Source organism: Mytilus trossulus, chromosome 13, assembly GCF_036588685.1.
Source record: "Mytilus trossulus isolate FHL-02 chromosome 13, PNRI_Mtr1.1.1.hap1, whole genome shotgun sequence".
In the NCBI taxonomy this organism is placed as follows: domain Eukaryota; kingdom Metazoa; phylum Mollusca; class Bivalvia; order Mytilida; family Mytilidae; genus Mytilus; species Mytilus trossulus.
In genome coordinates, this window is record NC_086385.1 from 18,321,760 (window position 1) to 18,335,731 (window position 13,972).

Sequence of the window (13,972 nt, forward strand, 5' to 3'; positions counted from 1 at the left end):
GGGGTATGTATTGCTCAGTCTTTACTTTTCTATGTTGTGTTTTGTGTACTATTTTAATTCTGTTGGTCCTTTTCTTTTTAGCCATAGTCATTTTATTTTTGACTTATGAGTTTGAATGTCCCTCTGGTATCTTTCGCCCCTCTTTTAAGCTAGGTATAATATCTTTTATCAATTTTTTAACTGACAGTTTTAAGGTGGTGAATTTGTAATTTTTGTAAAGTACATAAAACTTACCCATTACGAGATTCCTGGCAAATACACCATCATCTCCTTCCTTCCTGAAGATGGCGCTATTTCTGGATAGTTTACCAATGGGTAGTAGGTCAAGGTCGTCTTCCTTGTGTCTATGTTTGTCATGGTAGTCTTTGTGATGCAGTGTTGACAATTTCTTGCCTGTTAGTTTCTTCTCGGCTGCACCCTACATAAAGTTTTAAAAAGATTCGTCAAAAAACAGATAAAATGAAAACTGGTAGACATTATTGTGTGATGACATCAAAGTTGGACGATATCATTGCTATGATTCAGTAAAGAATTAAAAAGCTTCAAGTTTAACTATTTGTTTCATGATATTTGTATTCTGAGTTAACAAATATCATAAAAACAAAGATAATAAACTTCACTTATTGTGAAAAACAGATCATCCCGTAGTTTGTGAGAAATTCAAAACTATTGACAAAATCAAAAGTTTAAAACAAATATGTTTTTAACTAAATTAATGCATGTACTTCTTCTCTAACCAAATATTTGTTGTGTCATGAAATATTGTAAATTATATTTGCATAAAGATGTAAAACCAAAATGTTTTTTTCTATCTTTTCTAAACATGCATTTTTAAAACATGAACTCGCTGTCTGAAAAAATAGTGCTTAAAATAGGTGCTGTTGCTCAAATAACCAATAATTTTACCTCCTACAAATATTCTCAAAGACAAGAATCATTTATAGGTACTAAGAAACTGGTGTGTATTGTTATAGAAGTATTAACCATATGTATATGTTTTTGTATCAATATTTAGAAAGTTAACAAAATATTTATTAAAAACTCATTTTAAAGGGAGATAATTATAAATATTTTTACAAATTAGTTGCTTAAACAGTTGATAAATTGCGCAATAACAGCATATACTCACATGCTTGAGAGTCTTGGCATCATCTTGAGGTTCTCTGGGCTAAAAAAGCAGCAGCAGGATATTAATGCTAGCGTTTTATCTAATTATTTACTTCTTTACATGGTCAATGTATTAATGTCTAGAACTATTTCTATAGTACATGTAAAGTATGATGAAAGCATATGCAGCAAATGTGTTCTTTTTCTAAGTATTACAAACATGTTTCATTTATCTATTGCACTTAAAATTAAACATTTAAAATTTAAGCTTTCTAAATTTGTATTTAAAATAAAACAGCTAAAACTTGAGCTTTCTAACATTGAACGAATTAAAATTTAATAGAATACAAGTAAGTTGAGATTAGTAAAAATATAAGTATTGGTATGGAAAAAAATGCTTTGAAAATAAAGTCAAAACAAATAAAATAAATATAATATATTTAAACGAAATAAAATAAATAAAAAATATTTAAAGGAATAAAAAAAAAGTTGAAATAAATAAAAGTATTGTAAGAGAATATAGAAAAAAGTAAGTAAGAAAAAGAATGAAAACAAATGAATGAGATAGTTAGCAGTGATAGGATGGAAACTAAAACAAAGCAAAAGCCCACTAACAGTCGAGGTTCCTGACCAGAAAACAAATATACAGATATAAAATATATAAATCCATCAATTCTCCAAATGCTGTTTGAAAAAAATCTATTGGAAGCATAATTGTGGTTTAAATCTAACGTTAACACCACTTTTTCTACAGCAGCTTTTAATGATACAACTATAATAGTTTTGAAAAGTGTGTTTTCTAAAATTAATAAGAATCAGGAACCTCATTAATTATTTAGATGGGAATTAATTACAACAACTAAACAAAAATAAAAAGAAGAAAATGGACATAGATCTTACATTTAGCCAAGGATGAGCGAGAGCATCATCGATTGTCAATCTATCGCTCTTGTCCTTCAACATTAGTTTCTGGATGAAATCTTTGGCATCTTCAGAGATGTCATTCCATACCTCATCTTCAAAGTCAAAGTCACCAAGTGTGATGTTAGCAAAGGTGTCTAAATCATTCTCTCCAGCAAACGGAGAATATCCACTTAGGCTGTAAAATAAAAAGAGATTGGTTATGATTTGTATAAAATAAACACGGAACAGAGATACAACAAATTAGAAGCAAGATATGAGCAAAAGTATGTGATAATTAAACTTTATGAATACTAGATTTTATCTAATTCAATAGTAACTATGCTATATATCATTCTACTCTTCACATGACATTAAGCACCAAATGTTCACATAATTACATGACATGACATAAAATAACACCAAGTACTCAATATGTCAATGTAATATACCTATATGACATAGTACCAAGTGGCCACATGTCAGTGGAAAAAGTAAAATACAAAATTATCGAACTCCAAAGAAAACTCAAAACAGAAAGTCCCTAAACAAATGGCATACTTACATAACATATGACATAACACCAAGAGCCCACATGTCAGTAGAGAAGGAAACTGGTTCAAAGCTGATGATTTCTGGAGCACAGAATTCAGCTGTTCCAAAGAGTACTTTGACGGTTTTTCCTTCCTCTAATTTCTGGGCCAAACCAAAGTCAATTATCTTTAGATCATTACTGTCCTTGGTTACAAACATCACATTCTCTGGCTGGAAAATTATAATTGGAAAATCAGAATATATCAACTTAAGGACAGACAAAAGATTATAATATATAAATAGGAAAACTAATTGAATTCTTTTACTAGCATGTTAACTTTAATGCATGGAATTACTACATGTGCCCAAGTTATTTTAAATTTTTTGTCAAATTGTTCTAAAAAATAAGATTTTGTTTTATTAATGTTGATTAACTTAGTAAAAATAATACAAAATTTACTTTGAGGTCAAGATGTAGGATGTTCTGTCTATGCATGTGTCTGACACCCTCACAAATCTGTTTCATGTAGGTAATACAGTCCTGTTCTGTGAAATCAAAATCTTCCTGGACTAGTCGGTCAAACAATTCACCACCACTCAACCTGAAATGTATAAACAGTATACTAATGTCAAAATTGTTGGAATTATCATGCTAATTTGGCAGCATACATTTTGACCTCTTCAAACTTGTAGGCAAAACCAAAGATAACGGTTACATTGTTCTTAGTGCAAATTGATATTACATTATATTAATAAAACTTTATAAATGGGTTGCTGGTGTGGTCTGAAGTAATGTACTATTTTAGGTATTTCCTGTTATTATTATTTCATGTATCATCATATAAAAATATTAACAAAACAAAATCAATGTTTGACCCTTCTTGTGTTTCTATTTCCTATCTAAACTTACAATTCTAAGATGGTGACCATTTCTCCAGCCTGATCAAAGGCTTCGTGTAACTGTAAGAGTTTAGCATGATGTAGTTCATTCATGATGTCTATTTCATGCCTCACAATCTCCTTTTCGTGTGGTTTACAGCGAATAAATTTGGCAGCCCAGTTCTTATTGGTAGCTCTCTCAATGGCACGATGTACAACACCAAATGCTCCACTAAAAATACATAAAACAAAATATTAACACTGCTGAAAAGAAAGTTGCTCTGAATGATACTTAAGTCTCCTATTGGTTTTTCAAAGAGTTAAATATGCCAGGAAAATAAACAGACTGCTGAAATTTAAAAAAAACCATCTCTTTGCACAATGAATAATAGGAGTATATATGTTAATATAGAGAATAAAATTAATGCTATGAAACAAGTGTAAATTCTCACCGTCCAATTTCTTCACAAATGATGTATTTTCCAAGGACGTCACCTTTAATGCGGTCTGGGTTCACATTATTTCCTCTGAAGCTGGCATCGTCTGAAAAACAAAAATCATATATCAAAGATCAGTAAGAAAACAAGAAGATAGTTATCTCCCTTGATCTTATAAAAAAGTATTATCGAAATGATAACGGATAGATGTGAACTGTTTACAACCCCCTGTTGTATAAATTGTAAATCTTTATTAAGTGTATAAGTAAAAACAATACTGAATACAAGTGCGAGATTCAGGATTTATGTAGGAAGTTAAGAAGTATTAGTAATACAATATATTTAGAAAAGAAATGTCTCAAATGTTTTTTTTTATAAAATATTATCAAGTGCAGTTGTCAAAAAACTTACACATGCTGTCGTAGTCGACATCAGGTACTTGTTCTCTTGTCAGGATAACGTCTGATTCAGGTCCTGGTTCACTGATTCCAATCATGTTCTCAGCTAAAACACGGAACTTGTATTCTTTAAACTCCTCCAGACAATCGACAGCAGAGAAAGGTGTTTTAGATGTTGCTGCACGTCTCCATGCTCCAGTTTGTACATCACATTTCTCCACAATGTAACCAGTGATTGGAGCACCACCATTGTCTTCTGGTTCCTTCCAGGTCATCTTGATAGCAAACTTGTTGATACCAGTAATGACTGGTTTATCTTCTGGTGGTCCAGGACGTTCTGTTAATAAGTAAAGCATGGTAAATAAAAAACTTCCAATATTTCAAATTTACATATCTGAATATGACAGTACTTTAACATGAAAACAGTTGACATTTAGAAGTTTAAAATAAAAGTTTCAATGACTTACAAAATAGGATATAAAATTGAGAATGGAAATTGGGAATATGTCAAATGGACATCAACCCGACCAAAGAGCAGACAACAGCTGAAGGCCAACAATGGGTCTTCAAGGCAGCCAGAAAATCCCACACCTGGAGGTGGTCGTCAGCTGGCCCTTAAAAAAAAAAGTGTACTAGTTCAATGAAAATGTATATCTTATTAGTTTTTAAAAACTTACCAATAACCTTGATTGGTATACTAAGAGAGTCACTTCCAAGTTTGTTTTCCACATGTATTTTGTAGGTTCCACTATCTGGTCTTTCTGAATCATTTATAGTCAGAGTGGAGTGTTTAGGTGTAACTTTAATGTCAACACGACGTTTACGCTCAATAACTTCTCCTTCCACAGACCATGTGACATTTGGCTCTGGTTTGCCACGATACTGATTTCTGACCTGGATTGTGTCCCCTTTACAGATGTATAGTCCGTCAAGGTATCTAGGTGGTATTTCAACAATCTTTGGATGTACTAAAAACAAAAACATTTTTGTTAAGTATGACATTCCTTTCTTAACACCACTCACTCTTTTCCATATAAATTCCTTTCTATTAATTTGCGAAATAGACTTAAGCAAATATAAGAAAAGAAAAGATATCTATTGCTAAGAATTTCTTTCTATAGATTAAAAGACATAGTAAAAAAAACATTAAAAGAATGAAGTTATAAAGTTAATTCTGATTAAAAAATTCTCTACTCTTTAACTAAAATTTAAACAGATGACATGATTTTTCTTTTGAAACAGAAAAACGACCCTGTTAATATATGTACCTAGAACTTCCATCCTGGCCTTGGTTGTGGCTGATCCCATGCGGTTCTTTGCCACACATTCGATGGTAGAATCGCCACCTTCCTCCACATCTTTGATGGTCAGTGTGTGGACACCGTTCTCACTCTTGATGGTGTAATGTCTACCAGTAAATACCTCGCGGTAATTCCTGTACCTATTGGTAATTAGATAAAAAATACATTTCAATAAAAGAAGGTTATGTGCTCAAGATCACTCAATCAGCAGACCAACAACATAAATTCAACAAAAAATGTACATAGATGATCCTTTATATCAGTGGTAAATACATACATAAACTGTTAAATGACAGTGTTCAAATTTAAATTATCATTTTACCATATACAGCACAGTATTCAAATATCTGTTTATCTTTCCAATAATTAAATCTAAGAAATTATACCAAAATCTGTCATTCATGTAATGCTTATTCTACTCTGGGATGAGCAAAGTACTTAGGCTAACATGTGCCATTATTTTATGAGCAAGCATTTAATGAGAGGTGGTTTTCAATGTACTAACCAGGAAACATTAGGTATAGGTAGACCAGTGACTTCACAGGTAAATTTGGCCTCTTTTCCATCTACTGCGGACAGATCTTCAATCTTCTTGGAGAATTGAGGAGCTTCCATCACTAAAATTGTAAAAGTTAAAACATTATGACAATCCCTGTTCAGTTAAGTAGTAAAATTAACTTACTAATTAACGTTATATGACACAAACGTTCACTTTTTAAGCCACTTACACATAAGAATATGAAATTTTAATATAAAACTATTCTTTTTCTTCCAAACCAATTAAGACTTTCAAAGGAAACTACTGTATAAATCTATTTTTGTTACAGCTATCGACTTAAAAGTCAGAAATGATACCACATAAAATGGGATATAACTATTAAGTATTTTTGATAATTTAAACACTTGTTAACTGTACCTTTCTGTTCCCTGCAGTAAAACTGTTCAGTTTCGGGAGATGGTTCGCTGGCACCTTCATCATTCACAGCTCTGACTCTGATACGATATGGTATATCTTCATATAAGTTACTAATCTTATACTTTGTGTCTGATATTGGTACTTTGTTAATTGGCATCCATGTTCTTCCGGCTATATCTTGACGTTCTAACATATAACCAATGATTGGTGAACCTCCATCATGTTCTGGTGGTTGCCACGACAACTCCACAAATTTGGGTCCAAGTGCTGTTATTTCTGGTGCACTGGGTGGTGCTCCTGGACGATCTGAAAATACACACAATTATATGACAAATTAAGAAAGAACATCTCATAAACATATTTTAATAACCATTAAATTCTACATCGCCCAGTATTCTTTTGTTTCCTTCGTAAACTTTAACATAATTTATAATTTCACATCTTTTAATCTACAATTCATTTTAATATCACCTTATTTTATTCATAATCTTAATTGCAATACTAAAGTGAGGGGATAATTATCTTAGAGAAATGCAATCCTACTAAATCACTGAATATTCTGAATGTAATAATACATTTAAATCATCACTGTTTAAGTGTACCTTTTCTTCCTTTGAGTTCTACTGGTTTCTTTAATTCAGCTGGACTACTAACTCCAGTTGAATTTTCAGCAAACACACGGAAAAAGAATGTGCCTCCTTCTGGTAGATCACTTATGTGATGACTCTTGACAAGAGGAGGAACACGAGTAACACGTTCCCAGTGTTCACTGTCAGGTGTACGTTTCTCTATCGTGTAACCAGTAAGTCCTTTCTTTCCAGAATCTGGGGCTTCCCAGGTTAAGGTCAAAGAGTCCTTAGTTACATCCTTCACTCTTAATGAGGTTGGAGGTGATGGTAGCTCTGTAAATAAAATGTTCAGTCAATTCAATGGGTAATAATATAAGTCAAAACAATCATAATTAAGAAATTCTTGTTTTTAATGAAAAAGCATTCCAAATGTATTCACTTGAAAACATATCTTGTAAAACAATGTCTCCCATTTTAATCTGCTAACAAAAGTAAAAGATTCTAAAATTTTATATCTTTAATCAGAAAATAAGATTACAGCTATTTACACCATTTAATAATTATAAACAAAGTTGAAGTGATTTTAGAGTTAAATGTTTGAATACATACCCATTACTTTCTTGGGAGCAACCATTAGGTCCGACTCTAATGGTTGACTTCTTCCATAACGATTTTCAGCATACACTCTGAAAGCATAGTCTTTATTCTCTGTTAAACCAGTCACTGTATAGTCTGTAGCAGTTCCTCTAGTGTTTGCAACATGGAACCAGGTGTGTCTGGTACCTTCACGTTTCTCTATAGAATAGGATGTGACAGGTGATCCACCATCAGTGGTAGGAGGCTTCCAGTCCAAGGTCACACTGTCCTTGGTAAGTGGTTTAACCTTCAATGGACCTTTGGGTTGACCTGGTGGGCCTAAAAATCCAAATAAAATGTTACATGTAAATCATCAATATAGTGAAGTCTTGGAAATTATTCCATGAACTCCAACTTTTGTTTTTGTAATAATTATGATGACTGATATGGAAAAATTTACCGTAATGGAAAAAAATAAAAAGTTTGAAAATTTCAAAACGTACCATATTTACTCTTTGGAGCAATTGCTTGGTCATTTTCCAAAGCAGGTCCAATTCCAGCCTCATTTTCAGCCATGACACGGAAATAGTAATCTTTCTTCTCTATCAGGTTGTCAACATCTGCAGACAGTGTATCTGGTGCTAGTCTAGCAACTCTCAGCCATCTTGGAAGTTGAGCTTCACTTTTTTCAACAATGTAAGCTGTTAGATTGGAACCACCATCTTGTTCTGGTGGTTGCCATGATAATTTAACATGATCTTCTGTTATATCTGATACTCCAAGTGGTCCTTTTGGTTTAGATGGTTTAGCTACAAAATAAAATGAAATGGTACTAGTATGATAACAGAAAATGTAGGCTTTTCAAGTTCATCCTTTAAAATACTCAAGCAAGATGTAAAACAACAATAAAAGCACAGATCCTTTGATAATTGGTTAGTTCATAGTATTTAATTATTGGATTATATGATAATTGCATGTACAGAAAAATCCTTTATATTCCTTTGCTACATTTCATCCAATTGATTTTTTTCATTACAGCTTAAAGCATTAATTTATTAAACTTACAAATGACTTTCTTTGGTTGTATGATAGCCTTGATTTCAGCAGGTTCTCCTACACCAACAGAGTTCTTGGCCTTGACTCTGAACATGTATTCATTATCTGTTAACAGATGTTTGGCTTTGTATATATGTACTGTACTTCCAACATCCTTGACCTTAGTAAAGTCACCAAACTTGTCATCTTTCTGTTCAATGATGTAACCATTGACAATAGCACCACCATCAGATTTTGGTTTCTTCCAGCGGATTGTGATGGAGTCTTTTTCAATAGCCATAGTTTCTAATTTCTCAGGTGGTGATGGACGTTCTTTAAAATATGAAACAGTCATATTATTTACAATTGACTGCAAATTCTGCTATTAGGTTCTTCATCTCAGCTGATTTTCAGCAAGATTGGTGACTTTTTGTGCCAAAAATGTTTAATTGAATACAGAAATGGGGTATAAAATATCTTTTTCGTTCAACCTGGGTCATTTATGAGTCACAATTTGCCTTAAAAAGTTTATTTTATCTGCTAATTTAAAACAAAATAATTTTGAAATAGATGACTACATGTACATACCAAGTGGTCTTTCTGGAACAGCTGCTTTGTCAATGACAGCAGGTTCACTCAATCCTTCAGCATTCTCTGCATAAACACGGAAGATGTACCCTCTACCTTCCAGTAGATTTTTGATAGTATGCCATGTGACATCAGGTTCTACCCTGGTTACTCTGATCCATTGAGATTTGCCTGGTTCCTTCCTTTCAATTGGATAACCAATGATTGGAGCGCCACCATTAAATTCAGGTGGAGACCACTCTAAGGTCACACTGTCTTCAGTGACCTCTGTAACCTCAAGGGCCCTTGGTATTGATGGTACATCTTCAAAGTGAAAATTCAGTAGTTAATACTTTAAACACAATTATTTACCGAATATGTATTAGTATTATATTTAAAATAAACATATTTTATATATTGTATCTTTACCTAAAATGAAGTTGAATGCAGATCTAATATCATTTTCTTTATCTATTTGGATCAAGCATCAGTTTTTATATTTTTTTTTATTAATTATATTGAAACTGGTCTTATTGGTCAGGTAAATCTAAATGGGAGGGGTAAATTTTCACACACTCACATAAGTTTGTTCCATAACTGCAAATGGCTACATTGTTTTTGATAATCTGAAGTATATCTTTAACAGCTGTTTGAACTTAACTAGTTGTTAATTTCTCTGTCATTGGTTGTCTCATTGGCAATCATACCACATCTTCTTCTTAATATCAGCTACTGGGCTTACAATGTTTTTTTTCCGAATTGTACAATTAACTTAAAATCTTAGCTGAAATGTATCTATCATTCTCTCTTACCTATATCACTCTTAGCAATTACTGATTCTGGTAGTTCTATTGGTTCACTGGCTCCAAGTATGTTCTCAGCGTAAACTCTAAAGTTGTATTCCCGTCCTCGTGTGAGTCCAGTCACGGTGTAATCTGTGACATCAGGTGTCAGTCGTGTAGCTCTCATCCAACCTCCCACTTTGTTGTCAAACTTTTCTATGATGTATCCTGTTAATGGACTACCACCATCATATTCAGGTGGTTGCCATGACAATGATATGGAATCTTTCTTGATATCATAGGCTTTAAGTGGTCCTTTAGGAGCATCTGGTGTTTCTAAAATATAAATAAAACATTTCTTACCATTGAATTAAAATAAAAATATGAGGAACATTTAGATTTGCAGATAATATAATTTTTGGGTGTTAAGAAGACACGATCTTGTCAGTTGTTATCTTAAGGTTTTATGCCCTTTAAAGAATTTGGTTTTGATGGCAGATTTTGTTGCAAGTTGAAGATTAACATATTACATGGACAATCATCTTTTGGTGAAGGCCTTATGGTGTTCTTGAGTTTTAAAGTTGCTGTTTCACTCCCATATAATTTTTTTCTTGTGAAGCATTTATTCATCTTTTCTAATTGCAGCATGTCTGATATTTTCATCAAAAGAAAGTTGAATGCTTTAAACCGAAAAAAACCCTTCATTAATAGATAAAAACATATAAATGTTGCCAAATAATTTAATTCTATACAAACCTAAAGGTCTCATTGGTCTAATTGATTTGTCTAGGTTGGTAGGACGACCTTGTCCAATGTCATTAACAGCACTGATACGGAACATGTAATCAACACCTTCCTCTAAATCTTGTATAGTTTTCTGGCTGAGTTTGGATGGTACTTCAGCTACTACTGCCCATTCTCCTGTTCTTCCATCCTTGGCCTCTATGATGTATTTCTTGACAGGGGAACCACCATCATCATTGGGTGCACTCCAAGTCAAAGTCACAGAGTCTGGAGTAACATTGCTAGATTTTATTTTACCTGGACTGCCTGGTTTTACTGTAAGTAAAATATAATGTGTCATTACATCTGCAGGTTTAAATGTAAATAAATAAATGACTTTTACATTACCTTCCAGCCTTCATATGTAATGTAAGGAGTTCATTTAGCCAAAAATTGATTCATAGTCTTTAAAGATCATAAAAGATAAAGGGAATATATTTGAAACAATTGTAAACGTTATTCCAAATAATAAATCAGAACATGAAATTATTATGCTCAGTGATTTTAATACTCATAAACAAAAACCAGAAAAAAGGAATAGAATTAATTGCAATTTGTACTTGAAAGAAATTTTTATGTAAAGAGTTGAAGATATTTTGTGAGAAAAAATACTAATATTAGCTTCTTTGATATTTCCCAATTTTTTTTTATATATCTATTTCCCAAAATTTTTGATCCCTATCTAATTTTCTACAAGGGGAGATAATCATTACCTGGAGCTCTTCTTGGTGTTACAGGTTCTGTCGTCTCCAATGGCTGACTTCTTCCTTCATCATTCTCAGCTACAACTCTGAACATGTAATCATTGCCCTCGTTTAACTTATCAAGGGTCAGTGTATGTACTGTAGGACGTACTGTGTCCACTTGGTACCAGTTGTTTCTCTTTAGGTCACGTTGTTCTACAACATAACGTTTGATAGGTTTACCGCCGTCACTCTTTGGTGCTTTCCAGCAGAGTTCAGCAGATCTGGCAGTGACATTAGATACTTTAAGTGGTCCTTCAGGAGCATCTGGTGGATCTACAAGGAAAAAGATTAGAACTTAATTATCAACAACTTCACTGAAATTTAAATTGAAAAGAATGAAAATCTTGCTTTTAAACTGCTAACATCCCTTATTTGAACACAGGTTGATAATTATCTCAGTCAGCTTTTTTTATAGTATGTTTTTCCTGAAACATGTTATCTACTTGATTTCCAATCTTTGTTGATCTTTATTCATTTTAACTACTCAGCTACAAAAAACAGTTAACCCTTACAGATTTCTTTATTTGAAGTAAATCTAAGAGTTTGACAATAATCAGTTGCTTCCCTTTGACAAAATATAACTAAATGTTTAAAGTGACAACTTACTGAATGGATTCTTTGGAATAACTGGTTCCTGTCCTTCCAATGGTTCAGATAAACCAGCTTTGTTTTCTGATTTCACACGAACAAAGTATTCTGTCTTTTCTATCAGGTGTGTCATGGTGTACCTAGTTGTAGTAGATTTAATCTTCTCTAGGTAGCTCCAGGTGCTCTTAGTTTTCTCCCTCTTCTCCACAAGATAGTGTGTGACTGGGGAGCCACCATCATCTTCACTTGGTTTCCAAGATACTGTAACAGATGACCTTTGGATGTCCTTGAACTCTAATGGTCCAATAGGAGGTGAAGGTGGTTCTAAAATAGTTACAAATCAAATTATAAAATCGAAAAGTAAGTGAAAAGAAATAACAGCTTCTATCTAAAGAAGGTAAAACAAGAATTGCGTATTGGACAGTATTCCTTGCTAAAGAATCACAATTCCATGTTCAGGGAACATCAAAACTTGAGTAAAACATTTATTTGCCATACATTTTTTTTTTAATTTTCATCATTATGAACATGCATACTGAGTATTTAGTGCATGTAATCACAGCTTAAGGGTTAACTTTCTAATATCAAAATGTTAACATGATACAGAGCAGAAAAATGGATGGACAAACTGGAAAATATACAAAGACCCACTATCAAAGTGGGATGTAAAAATGTGAATGAACACATCCAACATACATCTCAAAAACAATTATACTAAAATTAGAATGCAAAAAAGTCATCTGATCATAAACCAACTTACTGATTGGTTGTTTTGGTGAGTATGTTTTGTCAGTCTCAGCCATTTCACCTTCACCGACTTCATTTACAGCAGTCACACCAATGTAATATCTATTCTTAGGTTCTAGTTTAAGAATTGTAAAGTAAGTTTTGAATGAATCAACAGTTGCAATATTTATCCATTTGTCCTCAGTAGATTCTGATTTGATGTAAATTTGATATTTCTTAACTCTGGATCCACCATCTTTACTGGGTGGTCTCCATTCAATGGTGATTTCATTTTCATCAATTTTGCTGACTTTAAGGTCTTTGGGTGGACCAGGACGATCTATAAAACAATGTTGACAGATTAATGCAAATGTATCTAAAATCTAGTTTCTATTTACTTTTATAATACATGTAGATTATGATGCTTAAATAAAGATTTTCATTGGAATATTGCACATAATTAATGAAACTCAGTTAATGTCAATACAAAACAAGTTTTACATATTTTAATAATGATTCTTACCAAGTTTCTGTTTTGGAGTGACAGATTCGTCTCCATTTAATGGTGGACTTTCTCCCTCAGCATTGATAGCTTTGATTCTGAAGAGATATTCATTCTCCACCACTAGTTTCTTAGCAGTGAATTTGGTAGTTGTTGCCTCTACAGTACCATGCTTTCCCCACATTGAACGTCGGGATTCTCTGATCTCTATGGTGTAGTTGGTGATCGGAGTTCCTCCATCAGATTTGGAAGGTTTCCATGTCAGTTCTACTGAGTTTTCTGTCAGGTTGGAGAACTTCAAAGGTCCTTCTGGTGCTGATGGCTTATCTATTAAAATAATATATTGTGTAATATCTTCATGCATGCAAGATTTGGGGATTTCATGCCACATACTTATTTTTTTATTGAAGACTTCAACTTGACATATATCAAATTTACATTTTCTGTGATTTTTTTTTTCTGGTTGTTGGGTCGCTGTATTTATTCATATTTATAACTGATTTATGTATGCAAGGAAAACCTATTGGAACTGAACTGAATGATCTAAAACAAAACAACAAAAGAAGTATTTTTTGAATTCATTGTTTATATACTTGTGTACCCATGTTTTCTTCAAGTTAACAATT

At 32.7% G+C, this 13,972-nt stretch overlaps 1 protein-coding gene across 1 annotated transcript in view; it reads right to left on the reverse strand.

The window, feature by feature from the left end:
- The window catches only part of LOC134694149 (titin-like), a 210,078-nt gene that overhangs the window by 21,567 nt on the left and 174,539 nt on the right, over positions 1 to 13,972 (reverse strand). Inside the window, exons 147-169 of the mRNA XM_063555147.1 lie at positions 13,368 to 13,673; positions 12,879 to 13,184; positions 12,137 to 12,442; positions 11,498 to 11,803; positions 10,758 to 11,060; positions 10,032 to 10,337; positions 9,241 to 9,543; positions 8,683 to 8,985; positions 8,121 to 8,426; positions 7,651 to 7,956; positions 7,075 to 7,374; positions 6,473 to 6,778; positions 6,062 to 6,173; positions 5,524 to 5,696; positions 4,933 to 5,223; positions 4,269 to 4,592; positions 3,873 to 3,963; positions 3,452 to 3,652; positions 3,002 to 3,143; positions 2,573 to 2,772; positions 2,008 to 2,206; positions 1,130 to 1,168; positions 235 to 418 (exon numbers count right to left, since the gene is read on the reverse strand). Of these exons, the coding sequence (XP_063411217.1) occupies positions 235 to 418; positions 1,130 to 1,168; positions 2,008 to 2,206; positions 2,573 to 2,772; positions 3,002 to 3,143; positions 3,452 to 3,652; positions 3,873 to 3,963; positions 4,269 to 4,592; positions 4,933 to 5,223; positions 5,524 to 5,696; positions 6,062 to 6,173; positions 6,473 to 6,778; positions 7,075 to 7,374; positions 7,651 to 7,956; positions 8,121 to 8,426; positions 8,683 to 8,985; positions 9,241 to 9,543; positions 10,032 to 10,337; positions 10,758 to 11,060; positions 11,498 to 11,803; positions 12,137 to 12,442; positions 12,879 to 13,184; positions 13,368 to 13,673 (5,613 nt within the window). The remainder of the gene's footprint in view (positions 1 to 234; positions 419 to 1,129; positions 1,169 to 2,007; positions 2,207 to 2,572; positions 2,773 to 3,001; positions 3,144 to 3,451; positions 3,653 to 3,872; positions 3,964 to 4,268; positions 4,593 to 4,932; positions 5,224 to 5,523; positions 5,697 to 6,061; positions 6,174 to 6,472; positions 6,779 to 7,074; positions 7,375 to 7,650; positions 7,957 to 8,120; positions 8,427 to 8,682; positions 8,986 to 9,240; positions 9,544 to 10,031; positions 10,338 to 10,757; positions 11,061 to 11,497; positions 11,804 to 12,136; positions 12,443 to 12,878; positions 13,185 to 13,367; positions 13,674 to 13,972) is intronic.